The sequence below is a fragment of the Mesitornis unicolor genome, unplaced genomic scaffold, assembly GCF_000695765.1.
Source record: "Mesitornis unicolor isolate BGI_N332 unplaced genomic scaffold, ASM69576v1 scaffold2753, whole genome shotgun sequence".
Lineage (NCBI taxonomy): Eukaryota > Metazoa > Chordata > Aves > Mesitornithiformes > Mesitornithidae > Mesitornis > Mesitornis unicolor.
The window spans coordinates 69,334-90,040 of record NW_010175139.1 but is presented as its reverse complement, the minus strand read 5'-3'; the positions used below and the strand labels follow the sequence as shown (position 1 = coordinate 90,040).

At 39.2% G+C, this 20,707-nt stretch overlaps 1 protein-coding gene across 1 annotated transcript; it reads right to left on the bottom strand.

Annotated features, from left to right (window-relative positions):
• Window positions 1-3,312: 3,312 nt before the first annotated feature.
• Window positions 3,313-13,320, bottom strand: TLR3 (toll-like receptor 3). The gene is made up of 5 exons (XM_010181262.1): window positions 13,248-13,320; window positions 10,579-11,027; window positions 8,998-9,189; window positions 4,271-6,090; window positions 3,313-3,619 (listed from the first exon to the last, which is right to left on the bottom strand). Exons 2-5 carry the CDS (start codon window positions 11,020-11,022, stop codon window positions 3,391-3,393), a joined length of 2,685 nt encoding a protein of 894 aa, XP_010179564.1. The 5' UTR covers window positions 11,023-11,027; window positions 13,248-13,320; the 3' UTR covers window positions 3,313-3,390.
• Window positions 13,321-20,707: the final 7,387 nt, after the last annotated feature.

Genomic DNA, 20,707 nt, shown 5'->3' with positions numbered 1-20,707 from the left:
GAATCTGATCTGTGGTCAATATATGGTCGTGTCAGCCCCCTATTGGCTGAGGACCCCAACATTCCTGCGTTTGACCCCCACTGTGTGGACCAGACACGAGCTGTGAGGGAGGAGGCAGTTCTGGCACCGCCAGGGCCAGAAACTTTAGCACTGCTTTGTATTGGGTCTTTCTCAGGTCTTTAGTAGGGTGGGTGCATCTGCCACAGTATGTTCTGACCAAACCTTATGGAATGGGCCCGTGTGAACCTAACAGCAACACATTTATTCCCTGCGATGCCAAAAAGCCTTGACTGGGCCACAGGAAAAGTAGCATAATTGAGCATGTTGATGTGTTGTATATTGATCTCAGCTGCATCCCCAAAGCAACCCTGCATGAAGTTCTGGAATATAACCTGTTATGAACATCACGGTCTGTAATTTGTTCATTGCTCGTCATTCAAGGGCCACAGAAACAGCTTCTACCACAGATCTGCAGACTTGTGTGTTCTGTCTTGTTCAAGCCCTTTAGATATTCTACTTTCAATACTGATGATTCCTCTTTAGTCCTAGGTAGTATCTTTGACATGACAAGTTTGGAACTATTTTTCATTTATTTGGTATCCAGCTCCTCAGCAAATCAGCGTAATGCTGCCCACTGCTAAGAAACTACCCAGCTCAGATATAGACTGTCAATCCTGAAAGCACTTACAAGTATTCACCCCTTTATTTACTCTCAATAATATTGGCAAACAAATGTACAGGAGCAGAGCGGAAGTAAGTGACTTTCAGACAAACAAGGTAAATTTATATGAACTTTATATGTGAAGTATAATTGATGATTACCATCGGCACTGTGCTTACTGGTTTTGGGCCTTTGTTTTTAACATTAGTTTAATTCTCACCGTGAGCCTTTATAATGTCTTTTTCTGTTGTAAATTATTTTAACTGACCATAGGTACTAAAATAACTGCTTAGAATGCATCATCATATTTTTATAATTTAAAATTATTTTCATTCATCAGCAAGTACTTTTAGTTTGTATTCTTAGGTATTTTACAAAACTAAGCATCCATAGCACATTTTCTCAGGGTTCTGAGACCAATTTTGGGGGCATTTGTAGTAACGAGAAAAATCTTTAAAGAATTTAGACACACTGTCATTTGTCAGGGTTTAAGGGCCAAAAAAGACCATTTGATCATCTACTCTGACCTCTTGTACCATCACATTTCACCTTGGCATTTCTCCATGCATTCTCTGCATCTTTATGTCATTTTTAATATCCATGAGAACTGCTGACATTTCCTAAACAATTTACATTGATGTGGAATAAGAAACTCTGCTACTACGTGTCATTACAGATTTAGGAAACGTAGGAACCCTTTCACATGTTAGTCTTTAAGTAAGAGAAAGAGCAATTAACATGGTGCATACCTGGCACCCCATCCGACTTGTCTCCTCAACTTTCATGGCCTAAGCATAAAGAAAGAATTTGTCACTTCGCCTGAAAAGGTCAGGAAGATGAGATGAAAGCATCACAATGGGGATAATCCTATTACTGTAATTAGGGAATCATCAACTATCACTTCAACTGTAAACAAAGCCTTTTTTGTTTTCACTCGGGACTTCCTGAGCAAGTGCAGTCAGTCTACACCCTCTTCGCTCTTCTCTTGCATGCAAAATCTATTTTATTATTTTTTTCATTTATATTTTTTACCATCGTGGGACAGACAAGCCTATTAAAAACCAACGTTTTTCTTCTATGCATATAACAAATCATGAGAAAAGCTGCTTAAAATGTTAAGTATTGCACTATCTGAAAGCTGTTTTCTGAAGCAGAAAACAGCATTCTTAGAGTAATGGTGGTATTGAAATCGATAAGGAAAATGCTAGAAAAAAGCAATGTAAAAATATCCCTGAACTATTGAAGGATCACACACCTACTGAAAAATGACAATGTTTTATTAGATCCTTGGAGCAGCAATTAAATATTAACAGAAACATACCAATGACTGTCTAGTGCCTAATTTACAATAAATTGTGCTCAGACACTCCATAAAATTGCAACCAGTCTCCAGCATTATGAACATCCCTTCAGAGCACACTTCGCTGGTTCTCAGCTCCCCCCAGATAAAGCTACTAGCCCGTATGTTTGAACCTTAATGCTCTGGCAATTGCCAACTAGCCCATGTTTCCATGTAGTACGTTAAGGAAAAACAAATTAGGTTAATATACAAGAAATTCAACTATAGAATTCTGATTTCTTCACAATTTTCTTTTTAGCTATCAAAGGCAAAACTATATACAGACATGAAGAAGAAGAAAACAAAAGTTTTGACATGAATCTACTTTTGAAGTTTTTCTTTCACTCTACCTGTAAATACAGGCACAGTAATATTTCTGATATGGTTTATAACTATTTCTTTTGGGAGATTTTTTGTTGTTGTTGTTTCAGCAGTAACAAAGATTTCGGTAATGAAATTACAGTAGCACCACCTTTCCCCCAATGTTTTCTTCTGGTTAAGTACCTTTACTTACTTTATACAGGGGCACCAGCTGTGCCTTGGCCATGTTTCACATTGATTTACATACGGTTTTATGTGTTTTCAAAGAATTAAGGTGACATCTCTCAGTATAAATGCCCTTCTGCCAGCTCTCTGAATTTCCATAGGGAACAGTAAGCTATTTTTTAATCATACGACACTGATGAAATCCATTGACTCATTACTCTGAAAAACTGGTTTTGATCCTCACCAGCGCTAGCCTCACCCAGCAGGCATAAGCAATTCTGTCTTTGCTGCGTGTTCTGAACAGGCTGCTCACAGGGTCAAGTTTCTGTCTGTGGCTTTCTCTTAAAATAAAAGGTTTTAAAAGTTACTTTGCAACTCTGCTGTTTCTTGGTTTCAACTACAGAACTAATTTTTCATGTTACTTAGTGTATTTCACCTGGAAAGCTTTCCAATTTTAATTTCACTGAATCTCCCCTTGTGTTATGAAAACAAGCAGTAGCATCCACTCTACCTTCTGCACAGAATTTGCTATTTTATCACATTCTTTTTGACATATATCCCTTTAAAGTAAAGAGCCTATGTCTTTTCTGCACTACAACAGATGGGCATTTTTCCTAGGATATCGGTGATTCTCACTGCCTTTCAGAATTTCTACCACATTTTTGATACACAGACTGAAATGACCATCAATCATGATCCATTTTAACATGTCACTGCAGTGCAGGTGAATGAAAACATCAGCAAGAACATGAATACAGACAAGTAAATTTGAATTATAGGGACTCTTATGTATCTTTCCAGCACGACAAACTTTTTTCAGATTTTCCTGAAGGCTTCATAGTTTTCCAATGACAGAAAGTACACAATAAAATGACTCCATAATTCAAATCTGTACTTTCAAAATTCACTGTGCTTTACTATTAGATTTAAGTGCCATCATCAATTGCTGATGAAATGCACTGACTCGTTCTTCCTGGGCTGGCCAGTTCAAGATGCAGCGAGATCTGAACATTCCTCTTCTCAGGCGAAGTGCATGATACAACTTGTAATCTTGGATATCATGAAGAAAGATCAGTATGATGGAGTCTCGACTTTGTTCAATAGCTTGCTGAAGAGCATGATACACCTTAAATCTGAAGCAAAAATAAAACAAAAAATACATGTTTTCTTCCATATAAAGAGCAAAAAAGGCAAACAGTTATTTTAATAGCTCATATAGTAGCATATTGTAAACTCAAGGTCTAGACTCAAACAGGGGGTCTTAATTTCTATTTTATGATACAATATTGTCATTACTTATGTTAAATAAGTTATCTTCTAACTAAAGAAAAATGTAACCTAAGTCTACCGTCTTGATATATTCTTGTTTAGCAAAGTTCCTTTCTTTTCAATATTGCTACGTAAGAGAGGTGAAGAGACTCGTTTAAAGACAAATAAAAATCATCTTTGGATGCTAGTGATCTCACCCATTATTGCTCTTTTTCAAATGTGTAATTTTAAGGACAGCAATCTGCACAGCTTACAGCTTAGCTTTTTGAAAAAAAAAATATTGACTGAAAGATTCGAATTTCCAATAGTTTACATGGGAGCAATTAAATTTATTAACTTAGGAACTACTCTGACATAACAATATATTAAGTAACTATATTAAAGTAGCATTTGCATGGCATTTGTTAATAAACTGTATTTTTTATTAAATTACACAGCAAAAAGTATGACCTTGTTAAAAAAAAATCTGTTAAGAATTTTTCCCCTTTACATATAAAATTTTATATCCTACTCACTTCTTGCACCAGGGATCCTGTAAGAGATGTTCAGTCACAACAAAAATAGTCTTCCTGCTCGTTCTTATACTGTTAATTGTGGCTTCAAATTCAGATATGCCTGCTTCAAAGTCCCGTTCTTCTAAACAAAAATTAAAGTGCTTCTTTTTTTCCAGAGAGATGAAATTCTCAGACACCCAATCCTTGTCCTCTCTCGCATGAATAACATAGGCATCAAAATCAAACCTTTCCTGTTGTCTGTCAAGTTCTTTAAAACCAAGTACTCGATTTACTGAAATATTCCAGTAGAAAGCTATTCTCCACCCTTCAAAATGGATGGTAAGAACAATAAAAATTACTAGCATCACAGTAGTGGTAGTGATCACAAACAGAAGTTTAAAGGGAGCGCTGTCTTTGCAGGCTGAGCTATCAAAATGCAACACCAGACTACCATGATATTTAGGTGGGGTGTTGCAAATATACTGGGACCTCAACCCAGGTATATATGCTTGGGTCACATTAAGCCAATCGGCAAACCAGGCAATGCTTTCACAGGTGCAATCAAATGGATTGGAATCCATTTCTAGTATTCTCAAGCTCTTGAAAGCTGGGCCAAACACTTTTTCTTCAACAGAGGTTATCAGATTTTTCTGAAGGTTCAATGAATTCAGAGAAGCTTGGCCATCAAACAGAGTTGCTGGAAGCAAATTCAAATTATTTGACCCTAAATCCAAGCTTTTTAGTTGAAGCAGACCCTTGAAAACCTGAACTGGAATCTCATCAAGCCCATTTGATTTTAAATTAAGAATACACAAGTTGGGAAGAACTTTTAAAAAAAGAACAGGGCCACCTGGATTTGCTTGTTTCCAAAGTCGGGCTAAATTATTGTGCTGCAAATCCAGAATTACAAGTCTGTGAAGTCCATCAAACACATCTTCTTTTAAGTTTGCTATGTTGTTATTACTGATGTCTAGGACAGTCAGATTTTGTAGAGGATGAAAAGGTGAAGGAGAAATTGCCAGATTATTGCAGCCTACTTTCCTCAGCATCAGTTTTCTAAGGCTTGGAACAAAAATGAATGATTCACTTCGCAAAGACAGGTTTTTATTATAGGAAAGATAAATATCTTGTATATTATTGAGACCTTTAAACTCATGACCTGTAAGCTCTTGTCTAATTTCGTTGAGACCAAGATCAAGAATTTTCAGGTGTCCCAAGAAGGCAAATGCCCCACTTTCTATTGTAGAGATTCTTGTTTTTGTGAGGTTGAGAACCTGCAAACTGGAATTAGCAAGTGACAAAAATGTTTTATTAGTTATTCTTTGTAAGTTGATGTTGCAGTTACAGAGACTGAGGTATTTCAGGTTGTTCAGACCTGTGAACGTATTAGTGGTAATTCTTGCAAAATTATTATTATCCATTATCAGGTACTCCAGGTGGTATAACCAATGAAAGGAAAAATCTTCTATTTTCCCAGTAAGTGAACTTATCAGATTCAGATGTTTGAGGCTGGATAATCCATAAAATAAACGTGAAGATAAGTGAATGTTATTATGCTCTAGGTTTAAGTATTGTAAACTTGAAAGCCACTGAAATGAGTCATCTTCTATCACAGACAGAGAATTTTGGGAAAGGTTTAAAACTGTGAGATTCGTTTCTTGCAGTCCCTGGAAAGTTGACTTGCCAATGGATGAAAGCTTCACATGGCTGAGTGAGAGGTTCTGAATCGCTGTGTTTGATAATTCTGTACAAAGTTTTTTTGAACCGTTTTCATGAAGGTCCACATCATTTAGTATGAGGCCAAACAGATTTCCAATTGCATGTAAACATCCTATGTGAAACTGAAAGAAAAAGAAAAATAGAGTTTTGACCTAAACAAGGAAATTATGTAAGAAAGTAGCCCCCTAAAGCCAAAATTCGGAAAGGTTTTCAAATGAAATTTTTCAAGTAGAATATTCAGATTTTTCTAAAGATAAGTTCAGACAAATACTTCTTGAAGTTTATAGTTATTATAATAGTTCCAAAATTTGTAGCATGATTATCATAATTCTGAGTAGTAATCTTTTAGAAGAAGATAGAAATTTGTTAGTGAGACACAAGTTAATTATGATTTTGTATCAAGCTAGTAAAACTCTTTCACTAGAAGCATCTTAGAAATTGAGATGATCTCTTTATTCAGCTTTCTTTTATTGGTATCTGCTACGGATACCAATATATTAGTGCAAAACCAGATATACTGTAATAAAAATTTATTACAGCCTTCAGAAAGCCAAGAAGAAACTCAGTTTCTCTGTGTGAGCAGAAACTACAATCATGAAATGCAATATTACACATTTGCTTTCTCAATATAAATCACAAGCCTCCATCATAGTGCTGGCCCCTCGTCTTGATTCAGATATCAGCTGAATAAATACTCCATTTGTCAGAATGATTGAAATGCGTAAGGCTGCTCTTCAGACAGCGGTACTGTAAAGTCAAAGCAGGTTAAGCTAGCATAAAGTAGCACTGCCCAAGAAAAGAGCAGTCCTATCTTCTTATCTGCACGCTATACCCCTGTGCCAATATGGCCATATGTGCAGTCGTATGGTGAACCAGATAGGGAACCAGCCTAACTACAAGGTAACCAAGCCAAACTCCGGCAAGATCAGACAGCAGAGTCACCTGGAAACTATGCCAAGGCATGTGGCAAATAAGAAAGTGATTGATGACAGCCAGGATGGCTTCACTACGGACAAATCGTGCTTGACAAATATAAATCATGCTTGCCTTCTACAACAGGGTTACAACATTGATGGATAAGGGAAGAGTGACTCACATCATCTGCCTGGACTTGTGCAAAGCATTTGACACTGTCCCACATGACATTCTTGTCTCTAAATTGGAGAGACATGGATTTGACAGATGGAGCACTCAGTGGATAAGGAATTGGCTGGATGGTTGCACTCAAAGAGCTGTGATCAACAGTACGGTGGTCCACTGAGACCAGTGGCAAGTGACACTCCTCAGGGGTTGGTACTGGAACCAGCACAGTTTAACATCTTTGTTGATAACATGGACAGTGGAATCGAGTGCAGTCTCAGCAAGTTTGCGAGCGACACCAAGCTGTGTGATGTGGTTGGAGGGGGAGGCTGTGTGAGGCTGTGTGGAGGGGGAGGAGGAGGCTGTGTGAGGGAAGGGATGCCATCCAGAGGGACCTGGACAGGCTTGAAAGAGGCAGGCCCATGCAAACCTCATTAAGTTCAAAAAGGCCAAGCGCAAGGTCCCGCACTTGGGTTGGGGCAATCCCAAGCACAAATACAGGCTGGGCAGAGAATGGATTGAGAGCAGCCCTAAGGAGAAGGACTTGGGTGTGCTGCCTGATGAGGAGCTCAACATGAGCTGGCAATGTGCACTTGCAGCTCAGAAAGCCAACCATATTCTGGGCTGCTTCAAAAGAAGCATGGCCAGCAGGTTGAGGGAGGCAATTCTGCCCCTCTACTTCTTTCTCATGAGACCCCACCTGGAGTACTGCATTCAGCTCTGGGGCCCCCAAAATAAGAAGGACATGGACCTGTTGGAGTGGGTCCAGAGAAGGACCATGAAGATGATGATGATCAGGGGACTGAAGCACCTCTTCTATGAAGACTAAGGCTAAGAGAGCTGGGGGGAAGAGGAGGCTCTGGGGACACTTTATAACAGCCTTCCAATACTTAAAGGGGGCCTACAGAAAAGATGGGGAGGGACTCTTTATCAAGAAGTGTAGTGATAGGACAAGAGGTAACAATTTTAAAATAAACAAGGGTAGATTTAGATTAGGCATTAGAAAGAAATTCTTCACTGTGAGGGTGGTGAGACACTGGAACAGGTTGCCTAGAGAAGTTGTGGATGCCCCCTGCCTGGAAGTGTTCAAGGCCAGGTTGGATGAGGGTTTGAGGAACCTGGTCTAGTGGAAAGTGTCCTTGGCCGTTGCAAGGAGTTTGGAACTAGATGATGTTTAAAGTCTCTTCCAAACCATTCTATGATTCTATGATTGCCTCTCAGCAGTGATACAAGCTTATGCCACTTTAAAATATTCTTGTAGTTTCAAAATACATGTTCTTTACAGATCAGTTAGGTGGGGGGAAAAAACCCAAGCAAATGCAACACAAATTCAGTATTCATATGCTGAGGGTAAACCAGTTTAGAACTGCAACACTTACCATCACTCTTCAAAGAATCACACTGTAACACTGAGACGCAGGTCAGAGAGAACAGTGAGGTAGGTGGCAGAGAAAACACCCACTTGGGTTTTTAAGAGTGAGTATACTTTTCTGCAGTGATTATTTCTCTGTGGTACCCCACAGGCACTAATGAACATTCTCTTTAATTAACTAGGAAGTGAGACCTACATTGTATAACTAGCCTTGCATAATACCGCACTTTTTCCCAGCTTAATATCAGTTGTTCATCTTCAGCACGTACAAAAAAAACCCCAACAAAACCTGCGTAGAAAATACCCAGTAAGAATTCACAGAGATACTTGATCTAGCTCTTGCTTGAGACCTCTGATCTACATGGAACCAGTTCTTACTGATTTCAGTGGGAGAAAAATAATTATGTGCATCACTACTGGAGGTCAGGAGTAACGCTGCCTACAACAGAATAGTTTTATCTTTGACCTTAGTGGTTCGGATCAAGAATGTAATATAAATGCCATACAATCATAAAGGATAAATCAGGATAGTTCCATTTTATAATTACACCTGTAGAATTTCTGTTGAAATGCCTACCTCTTTCAGTGGATTTGATGACAAATCAAGACTATTCAATGAGGTGTTGCTAAGAAAACTGAAGTCTTCCCTTTTTAGCTCAGTGATTTGATTTTTATCCAACATAAGTTCACGAAGGTTGTTCAACTGTTGCTGCAATCCTAAATTTGCTGACTTCAAAAAATTATGAGATAGGTCCAAAATATTCAAGTTCTAGGGAGAGGATGCAAACAGAAAAGTATGAAATTCTTTTTATTTTATATAACACAAGACCATTTTGAAATACTGCATTAGAGACCAATTGATTAGAAATTAGTTGCAATACAACAATTAAAATAAATTTCTAATAGAGAAATGGCATCTTTCAAGCTTCTGCAGGAAGAAGCCACCTGTATCTTCCACATCTGTAACTCTCATTGTGCTTATTATCTTAACCTGCTAAATTACCTACTGCAAACTAAAGAATTACTTTATCTAAATTCCTTAATTAACTGAAAGTGCTCCTGCTCCACATAAAGTGATAAAAGCAAATGCCTACAGCTGACTGCAGTTACAGCTACTGCAGTATTAAACCTTGCAGTCCACCCTCTTTGCTGTAGTCCACTCATGAATGGAAATGAGGAAGGGGAGCGCAGCAGCAACCTAAAATGATCAGTGCTATATACCTTGTAAAAGTCCAGCTTATGCCCAGGTGCTCAGACTCCTCCTGCATGGGAGGAGATGCTACCCTAAAGGTGACTCCACAGAACATGCCTTGAGGTGCCTCAAGCCTGTCCTCCATCAGTAAGAGGGCAGCAGCAAAACAAGGAAAGCCAGAACTTCAGTTCTGTTCCCAGCACTGAAGCTGGCTGTACCCATTTGTACTCAGCTGAGAGTCAGCAGTCCTGTGATGTAAGTACATTTTGTGTAACTGAACTGGAATACTGAGTTTAGCAGGAAAGACTTGTTCAAAACAACATGCACGCATATTAGAACAATGTACAACAATTAGTATCCACACATTGTCTCTATTTTCTTTTGTCCTTAGGCCTTTCCTTTTACATGATTCCTTGCTTGGTGCAAAGACCATGGAATAGTCTTTTCCTGCCTCCTGTGCTGGTCCCCCAACCTCATAGATGTTGCAGAGAAGAATACTTAACCACATGTAAACTACCAGAAAAAAGAAAGCTATTGGTCTCGTTTGCCAAAGTCCTGGGAGACGCTACATTCAGCCTAAGCACTGGCCTTCATGATCTGAGTAATTACACCTCGACCTTGAGAATTTAGGCTAGCGACCATTTTTAGAACCCAAGCAACTCAAATTCCACAACTTGCCCTATACATCATCTGCTGATACTATTATCTCAGCATAAATCTTGGATGGTTGGGATGTAGTAGGCAAAAGGGGATGGAGAGCATCGACTCACAAGGACGTCTGAGACTCCAGTGTGCCCAAGAAGCCACTAAGCCCTTTTTCTTTAGAAAAGCAATAAAGGAAGATTATATGCTATGCTGGGTATTTTCAGATGCGAATAGGCAGCTGTTCTGTACACACACTGGAAAATACCTTCAATTCGCCATTTATACTTAATTTACATGAAAAGATGCATTTCTAAAGCTTACCTCCAGGGTTTTGAAAGGCTCATTTTTTATGTCTATTCTGTTGTATCCTAGATTGAGCACGGTCAGGTTGGTGCAGGAAGCAAAGACTCTTTCAGGGAGCTTATACAATTCGTTATGTTCTAACCTCAGAATCTGCAACAGAGGCACATTTTGACACAGGTCTGGTTGCAGTTTAGAGATGATGTTGTAGCCTGCATTCAAGTAAACCAGCTGGCTGTACTTGGTCAGATTTGCAGGACCTAGCTGTTTTAGCTGATTATGAGAAATGTCCAAACCCATTATATTGCTTGGGAGATCAGAAGGTATTTGAGTCAGCTTTAGGTGACTGCAGTCAGCCATTTCATTTCGGATCTGACATTGCTTTCCAACTGATGTGCACAGCAAGCAGACAGACACTAGTCTGACAGATAAGCTGCTCCACCAAAGAATAGCATTTCCCATCATTTTATCTGCAAAGGCAAAAATGAACACAGACAAATTACAATCATTTTGACATAACTTATATCTTAAACTGAAGGTTAGGCTCAAAAATAATGTAGTTTTATACTGAGCAAGCACTCAGTATTTTTCGCCAATAAAGTAGCATTCATTTCTGCAGAAAATGTATGTCTAAATCTCTATAAAGATTTTTCTTTAAACACAAGAATATTGTCTTACACAAAGTATGTTCAAAAAGCTACAATGCAAATTTCCCACCATTTTTTTTCTAATTAATTTTGCATTGCTTTAACATGCACAAAATACAATAAATATGAAAATTATTATATATATTTCATAATATATTATGAAAAAAAAATTATACACAGGCCCTCAAATCACTGAACTCTGAGCTTAACCACACTGATAAATATTTATACACAGGCCCCTCAGTGTTAACCAGTATGTTCTAAGCTTAACCACACTTAAAATATTTATAGTTACATGCAGTAGGAATACTTTATATCCTTTATTTTGCACTTTTTATTTTGCAGTTCTTGCCAGTTTTTATTTTACAAGCCAGCCACACAAAATTCTAAACATCTTTCCATCCCATAGCAAAAGAAGGAATACCAGGTTATAGAAAGGAGTATGAGAAAGGGCAGACAAAATAATCAGTACCAACCTAAAAAGAGAAAGAAATGGAAATGAGCCAAGGTGCAGAGAAAATACTGCCCATGGATTCAAAACATTTATCCAAATACTTCTAGGAAAACTTACGAATTTAAAAATTTATATATCTCACCCAATATGTTTTGAGCATTTCCATTAGGACATCAAGCTCTGTCCACTGGTGCTCTACTCTGGAATACATTTCTGATGAATCTTAGACTTCTTCATATTTTATTCAGTTTCAATTTAGTATTCATAAGATTTAAATTCACCTGGTGTAATACAGCTTTACTGGATCAGGAAGAAAAGGAATTCCACACAAATTCTGACTGGCATAGAGCTGTAGGAGCTCAGAAGTGTTTGACTAGCCTGCTGAGTCATAGAGCTTGGCTAATTAAACAGCATTTCTGCTCATCAAGAAAAGAGTTCAGTGTATTTTCCATATTATTCTCTGTTGAATTAATCTTTAGTAGAGGGAGAACAAATACTTAAGCAGTGCTTGCCAGACTATTTTTCCATGCTTTAGCAAAGAACAGTAAGCTTAGCTTCCTCCGCTTCAATTTTTTTTACATCATTAAAATCCAGTGGGACTGGGGAGACAAGCACAGGAAAGAGACCTAAAGCATTGCAAAGGCATAAAGTTGATTTTAAATAAACTTTAATGAAAAAAAAAAATCCCTGGTAGGCACTGCATGTAGGCCTGACCCATCTCCCACAGTTCCCACAGGCTGCCTCTCTACTCACCTGCCACTGGCAAGCAGGGAAGGGGAAGTAACTGAACCTGACAGTGCTGAGGGAAGCCTGATCTGCTACAGCTGCTGAGCACAGCACCTGTATCCCTGTGGCTGAGGGAAATCAAGGACCACTTGTCCTGCCCCCTTCCTCTGCACCTCTGCTGCTGGAAGAGCTAAGGAAAACAAAGAGGGGAGCTTGTCTGGAACTTTACCTTTGACCTGCACCTTTCCAAGGGTTTGTTTTAAGGAAATCAGATAGCTGCCAGGCTCCTCAGTTCATCTGTAAGTTTGAAAAACACAAGAAGCATACTGCACAAACACAAACGGCTTTGGCTGACTTCCAATGAGGCCTGAAGGGCTGCCTTTTTCTGTTTTTCATTGCAGGAAATTGGAGTCAGCTTTAGGTGTTTCATGCTTTGGTTGAAGATCCAGTGAAGAAAGTACAGACCCGATATGAGACTTAAGGGACAGTGTTACAGAACGATTTTGAATAGACAAAAGAAAGGATGACAGTTTTAATGTTATGAGCAAGAACTTTAAAAAAATTGGAGAATTTAGCAGAGAAGCCTCCAGCATCTCTCAGGGAGGGACATTCCCACTTCACCTATATTGCCTTTTCCTTTTTTTATAACACAAAAATACCTCCTGCCAGCTGGGGACACCACATCCAAGCGCAAGCACCAAAGCACACTCATTAAGCAAACGGCAGTGGCACCGGCTTTGCTAACTTGCAAGTTAAGAGAAATCGAGATCAAGGAAATTGCCCCAGCTCCTGAGCAGTACTTTAGCTTTGCACCTCTGCTATTCGCCTTTATTACCAAGAAGTGAAGAACGGCACCCACTTACCGCCGCGGACTTTATCTCCTTCGGTTTGGGGGCATCCAGAGACCGCATAAGTTTCTCAGCGCGCTAAAACCATGCAGTTTTCGAAAGACGCTGCCCGGAGCCGGCAGAAGTGAAACCGAAAGCTGGGACGGGCGCGCCGCGGGGAGCCGGCGGCTACCCCCGGAGGGGCGGGCGGGCGGCCGGGCCGGGCCGAGCATCCCTAAGCAGCCTCCAAGGCGCAGCTGGTGCTGCTCTCCCTTCCGCACCTGATTTCCCTGCCTCGAAATGTTTCAGAGGTACCGAGAGTGGAAATCGTTCCTAAGCCCAGAGCTGGGCTGGCACTTGGGGTCTGCGGACAGAAACCTGTGTAAACACAGGTGTGTCACAGACGAGCAACATCACACAGTCCCATCTATAACTCACTAATGATTCATTCCTAGCTAATTCCAGTGTCACTGAAAATTCTCTAGGACATATCCCAAAAGCAGACATGCTGACTGACAGGTCACTGACATAGGAGTATTACTCTTTTAATGTAGAAACAAAGCACCAATAGGTTCCCGCAGAGCCACATCTTTTTAAAAAGGAATTTGTTTATGTGAGAGCAATATATTACATTTTTAAGAGAGAGAAAATATTTTCTAATTTACTAAAAATAAGAAACTGTTTTTAAAAGTAAGTGAAAGTGTAAGGTACAGCTTTTAGAATCACAGAATGATAGAATGATTTAGGTTGGAAGGGACCATAAAGATCATCTGGTCCAACCGCCCTGCCTTGGGCAGGGACACCTCCCACCAGACCAGGTTGCTCAAAGCCCTGTCCAACCTGGCCTTGAACACCTCCAGGGAGGGGGCATCCACAACTTCCCTGGGCAACCTGTTCCAGTGTGTGTACTTTTCATACTGGTTGTGAATTCACATGTCCCTGCTTTCCCAAGGACCTGACCATCAGTTTCCTGGAAAGGACTTCCTCAGTGCCAGCTTCTGGGTGTGTCAGAAGGTGCTACAGCTCCAACTACATAGGCATGGATGAATCTGCTGTAGGGCTCATCCAGCCATGCTTAGGACACACCAACACCACTGTGTTCACGTTACATTTGTAGGTAGTAATGCTGTCCCTCTTGAGTGGAGAGTGAGCAGCTGCAGAATCACCCAGGAAAGAGTAAACTTGGGCTCTAATTCTTCATTCAAAGTGAAATTACAGCCTGCAGCATGTGTTGACTACATGCCCACCAGGAGCTCTGGGACAGAAGGGAGACTGTGCTGGTTTCTACTCTATATCCCATTAAGTCTGTAACTACTGACAAATGTGCCATGGAGCACAGGGAGGTAGGCTGGCTGCCGAAGAGGTTAGGGTCCTTACTTCCTACTTCTGCTCTCAGAATTCTTTCAACAACCTAATATAAATTAGGATTTATTCTTTGAGTTAGAACACTGAAACTGAAACCAGAACCAAACTCCTTAGGAGATGAAAGGCTCTAAAGCCTGTTTTGTTCCCATTTCACAGTTAAATCTTGATCCTCCCTTTCGTCTTGCTATAGGAAGAGCAGATTTCTGCTCCATGCTGCCCTGTGTGCTTCTGAACTGGATAAGGTCATTTGATCATAAGCATTATGATCAATGTCCTAATTGATGAATGAAGTCATTGATCAATTGATCAGTTGATCAATTAAGTCACATTAAGTTACTTTGAAGAGGATTTTCCATTTGTGTTTTGTAACTCTGCTAGTTTGGAACAGCAGAGATCACATTGATGCTAAAGAAACATAATAATTAACAACCTTTGCAGATCATTATTCCAGCATAGCAATACTGTCAGATATTTTGCCTCTTATCTTTGCCAACACCAGTACTCATACTCTCACCTCACACTTTATTCCCTCTCAATCCTCTCTTCCCTATACAAATAGGGGACTATTTGGCATCTGGAGTTTCAGGCACAATGGAGGAAAACATGCTGATGAAGCTGCTAATTTTATCAGTAATGCCTTTCCAACACTATAGCCTTAGAATAATGTTAGTGGCTCAAGGAAGCAGTGACACAAGGGTGCTCAAAAGCTCCACTCTTTCTGTGGAGCACTTGCACTGGGGGTAAGAACAGTTATTTTATTACATATTTCAAAGCCACAAAGCTCTTGTAGATATTTTGCAGTGTGATTTACAAGAACCAGCAGATACTACTGTGCAAGGTAGACTCCAGGGCATAGACAGTCAGTGCAGGTTCAGCAAGTCTGGTATTTCAGATGCAGAGGACAAAGTGGACACCTCTGTGCTTCTTTCAGTGGTGGGAAAATCACATCAGGCTCTCAAGTTGCTATAACTCCACTGCAGTTTACTTTAAATTATACTTAATGTTTTCAAATGCTGGAAAAACCATGGCAAACTCACAATGGAGGGGAAAGTCAAGCAATCTACATGTCCAGAGCATACTTTAGGAAAAAAAACTAACAAAAACCCCAAAACAAACAAATCAGTGCGAAAACTAGGCAATGCTCCCACATAGTGGTTGAGGAAATCAGCCTTAGTTGATTCTGAATGGTGACAAACAGCAGTCAGGCAAAATTCTGGTGATGTAGCTATTTCACATATGTCTTTAACAGCAGAATAACCAGTTGCTGCACAGACCTGGTTTAAACTTATCCAAGCTATAAGCACAGAAGGGTGGGGATGGAAGTGCAGTATCTCATGGAACACTCCCAGAGCAAACATGCCCCAAAACTTAGCCTAGAAAAAAGCAAAAAGGAAGTCTACTGATCCTAACCTGATTTTCAGACACAAACAAGTGTATTAACTTAGCTCATGGCTAATTGGACTTAGGTATTTTTGTAAACTGCAAGTCAGGCTGCAAGCATCAAGGGAAAACCCAAAATGACAGAACACATGCAGACACTTCCCATTACTATCAGTCACTGAAATGATGAAAGCAACTTATGTTGTGGTTGGATTTAGACATTCAGCAATGAATGGGTTCATGGAAACAGAATTTGAAGATTTCTGGAAGTGAGTCTAGCTACCAGGAGAAAGAAAGCTGAACAGTTAAGATCTGAGGCAAGAGTTGACAAAGGACATCCTGCAACGTCAAAGCAATGAGAAGGGAGGACAGTGTGGCAGACAGCTTGTGTCTACCTCCTGAGACAGGAGAATAGATACATTTTCTGTGTTGTGATTACATGAAGTCAGCTAAGTTTATTGTGCTGTTGAAGAATCTAACAGGTCAGGTATCTTTTGGGTGCAATAGTCCCTTTAAGGCTGGTCACTCATCACTGCTAATTTACAGGTTGTAAAAATTGAATTACAGCATTAGCTTTTTGTGGACACAAAAGTGGAAAAGGGTATCTGAGGGCTGACCTGCAGACCTGTGGTAAGGCAGACTATGTTCACGAGTATTCTTTCAAACCTCTGGGTGCTCAAAGACAGGAGAATTTGCCTTCATGCATTTCTTCTTTTTTTTTTTTATTCCTAGCTGAAAACTTGGCTTGGGCAGGGAGCTGAGAAATCCAGCTGTTGTTTGGGATTTAAGCTCTCTAGAAGCCAGCCATGAGAAGTGGCTCTGACTAAACTGTTTGTCACCTGCAAATAACACAGAAAATGACATGTGTAAAATGGACATGCACAGATAAACTCTACAGCGTTGGCTCACCAGCCTTGACACCATGGTGTACACTTTCCTGATGTGCTGCACTGACTGTAAAGATCAATTGCAACTGCAAAACAAGTCACAATATCTGAAAAAATTCTGACACAGTAAGAGCATTCACAAAAGCACATTTCAGTCCAATTAGGTTTCTTTACTTAGTCTAACCAGGAGGCAATTTAGAGAACTAAGAGTTCAACTCTAGGATGGGTTCCTGTTCAAAACCACCTCTCTGCTCTATACTGGGAGAGTTACAAAGGCAGCCTTTGTAATCCTTTTCTCTGCATCTTCCACTGCTCCAGCAAGAACAAGGATGCATCACTACCAGTATGTGTGCTGTGTTAATGCCTTTATCTTCCATCCAGGGAATTCTAATCCCAAAGACCGAACCCTGGAGGTAGAGAAATGAGAAGTCAGTCACTTTTAAGTTAACCTTTTAGTCAGGGTTAGAGAAGGTGAAAATGCTTCACTTCATTATTTCAACATTGTTTTAAAGAGGTATCACAATGTTTCATGTTCCTATCACTAAATTTATGTATATGTATTTTGCTATTAAATGTATAGCTTTGTACATACTGAAGTAGAAAAGAGGCTGGAATTTAGGACTTGGGTATTCTCTAGTTGTGGAAATATTTTTTTCGTTGGCAAATTTTACCTCTTAAGGACTCTAGTTCTCAAGTTGCTATTTCCCAGTATCTTCCCACAATATTTAATTATCTGGTTTCAGGATCCCTTCCTGTTTTTTGCTGTTCTCCCTTTTCTGGCACATTATCATGTTTGTTTTCACAGACAGAAAACCTATATCCCAATGCAAATCGTATATAACTGCCCCACACCAACTGATTTCGCTGTGAACACAGCAAACTTTAACAATAAAGTAGAAATGTCAGCATTTGATTTACACTCATGCATGCAACACAGATAGCAAACACTAGTACAGGTCTACCACTCCTAGAAATATTTTCCCGCTAAAGACTTCCCTTTGAAGGCAATGCAATATCAAGGGTCTAAAAGTAAGCTGTATTTAAAAAAATCTCCGCTGCATTTGTTGTTTCCATTTACTAAAATCTCTACTCAGTTATACCCAGTATCTTTTTACATTACAGCTTTTCCTCAGTAGGTACTGTCCTGAAGGCTCTTCAAAGCCCTAAAAACTCAGTTTCACTTAAAGCTCACAGAAGGCAAGATGCACAGATCTGAATAAACACACAAACACACCCACATAATCCACTCTTTTTTTCTTCTCCACCCCCAAGAAATATTTGGCTGTGCTGACAACTGACTTAAAATAAAAAATCCCTTCTTTACAATGGCCCCTGGTACATCTCTTGTCCACACCTATCTTCTGTTTTCTCTCATGAAACTATGGAAACAGTGGCAATAAGTTATTCTTCAGGTTATTTTCTTCTCACCAAAATAGACATATTTTCAACCCTACCAAATTTCAATAGTATGAAAGGAGACCCCATCAGCTGCCAGATATTTAAAGTTTATAAGGTGCATCACAGCAGCCATATACACAAGTTGCTGCCTCTAACTTCACTTACAAGGTACCAGACAAATCATGAACATGTTCTTAAATGCAGTGAATATTCATTGTGAGCCTTCCAAAACTATCACTGCTTTTGTGGTGCTAGGTGACCTCAGACAAATGATCCTGCTTCTGTATATTCTGTCTAATCGTGCAGGGTTTTTGTCAACGCTTTGTTTTATTGTGAAGGATACAAGGCTAGTTATACATTGCTCCCAACAGGATTTTTTAAAACTTGTCTTACATTAACTAAAATTGTATTATGTTGCTTTCAGTAGCTATAGCTTTTGGTTTACTTAGCAGGATAGCCAAAGAAATTGCAACAGTGTTTAGAATACCAGCCATTTTAGGGGAATAACGACTTGGACAAAGCCTTTGAGGAAGAAATACCAAACCATTTAAACTTTCTTTAGTTTTGACATGCCAGAAGTAGTTTATTCTAGTAATGGTAAGCATGACCCATATATTTTAAATATAAAAAATATTGCACAAAAATGATGAAACTGAATAAAAGTATAGGATGAAGTAACAGGATTCCATGTTCTTGAAACAAAACTTCTGTTCTACAGGTGTTTTAAATTTCAATTTTTCATTCTGAATTGGACTGAACATAACAGCCATTTTAATCCAATCAACAACTCTTTTAGGCCCATCATCAACAGTACCACTACGTAGCCCACACTCTTTACAAGAGGAACATTGAAAGTTAGGAAATCATTTACAGAGAAGAAAAACAAGAAAGGTCAACCATAACTGCTATCAAAATTCTCAGACTTTAACTATAATCTTGTTCAATTAAAATCTGAGGACTGAATACCAAGACCAGTTCATTAGATTGTTATTAAATTCATCTGCAGAGTTTAAACATCTGTTTCTATTCAAAGGTTGAGATTGTGAAAGCTTTTATCTATAAATAAAGCATGGAACAATATCTTTCAATTCCTTTTCCTAGCTAGAACAAAGGCACAAAAAATAGAGAAGTGTGTCATATTGTAACTAGCTAAAAAATACTAGGTTTAACAGTTAATGTGTGTTTCTGATATAATTTAATTTGCAAAGCAAGTTTTATGTAAGTATTGGAAACATTACTATTTTGGACAGCAATTACGTCTACAAAAAGCTGAAATTGAATAAAACAGTTGATAAACAAAATGTAAAACACTGAGCCTGATTCAACATCTTAAAATTAGAAACTATCACAAATTTTTCTATATGACATAAAATTCATTCCCTAGGGGCAGTTTCTTTTTGCCAATGGCTTAATGCTTCCAGCATAAAAGACACATTTGGAGACATTTGTTTGCAAATACAAATAGGCATTTGCAAATTATTACACAGATTATATGATCCCTGCATGGTAATAACTGTGCTGTTCTCCATTAGCCATACCAATAAGGTGATTTAATTACCTTATGCCCCAGTCACTTGGCTATAATTTTTACACAGCGAGAAATTTAACAGAAAAATATGACATTCGGATTGATTTGCATTACAGAAACTTAAAACTGCAGAACAATGTTAAGAAAGTATGGGTCGCCACTCTATTCAGCACAACTAAAACAGCATGCCTCTAACATTGGAAACTGGCTATTGGTTGGATTTCTTATATCCTCCAATATTAGGAGGTACTTGAGGATACTATAAATGGGCAGAGAAGGTAAAAAAATTCCTCCTGTGTGTTGTGCATCTATGCAAACAATAGAAAATGAGATATAAAAACTATACACAGTATAGTAATGAGTAATGCAGTAATGAGGCCTCACTCTAGGCAGGCAGAAACCTAGGAAGCATAAGGACCAGGGATCAGAATGGAGCACATGGAAAAACCCCATCCAAGGCAGCCATCTTGCCCCACAGCAGGTTACACTGACTGAATTCTGACCCAGTTTACCAGATCTTTAAGGTCCCTTCCAACCCAAACGATTCTATGATCACTCAGCGACAGAAACACAGGGAAGACACAAGATGACAATGAAGGACACCACAGGGACTATTTAAGTGTGGCTCATAGGTTGTTCATATCCATTTGAAATTTTGAGTTATGAAACTCATAGTTCATCGTTGTTAATTTAAAAAGATACTGAGAGGTAGAAAGATTCTGCAAGAGATGACTTTACATTCTGCAGAGTATCCTTCCAAGCAACACAGCCAAAAAAACCTGAAAGCCACAGTCTATGTCATTGAGACCTGCTTCCTGCTTTTGCAGACTGTTCAAAAACAGTCTAGATCAGGAGGATCTGCAGAACATCTGCACAGGCCGCTGTCACAGACCTCAAAACACTAAGTGCAATGCACTTTACACCGGGAATACAAATTG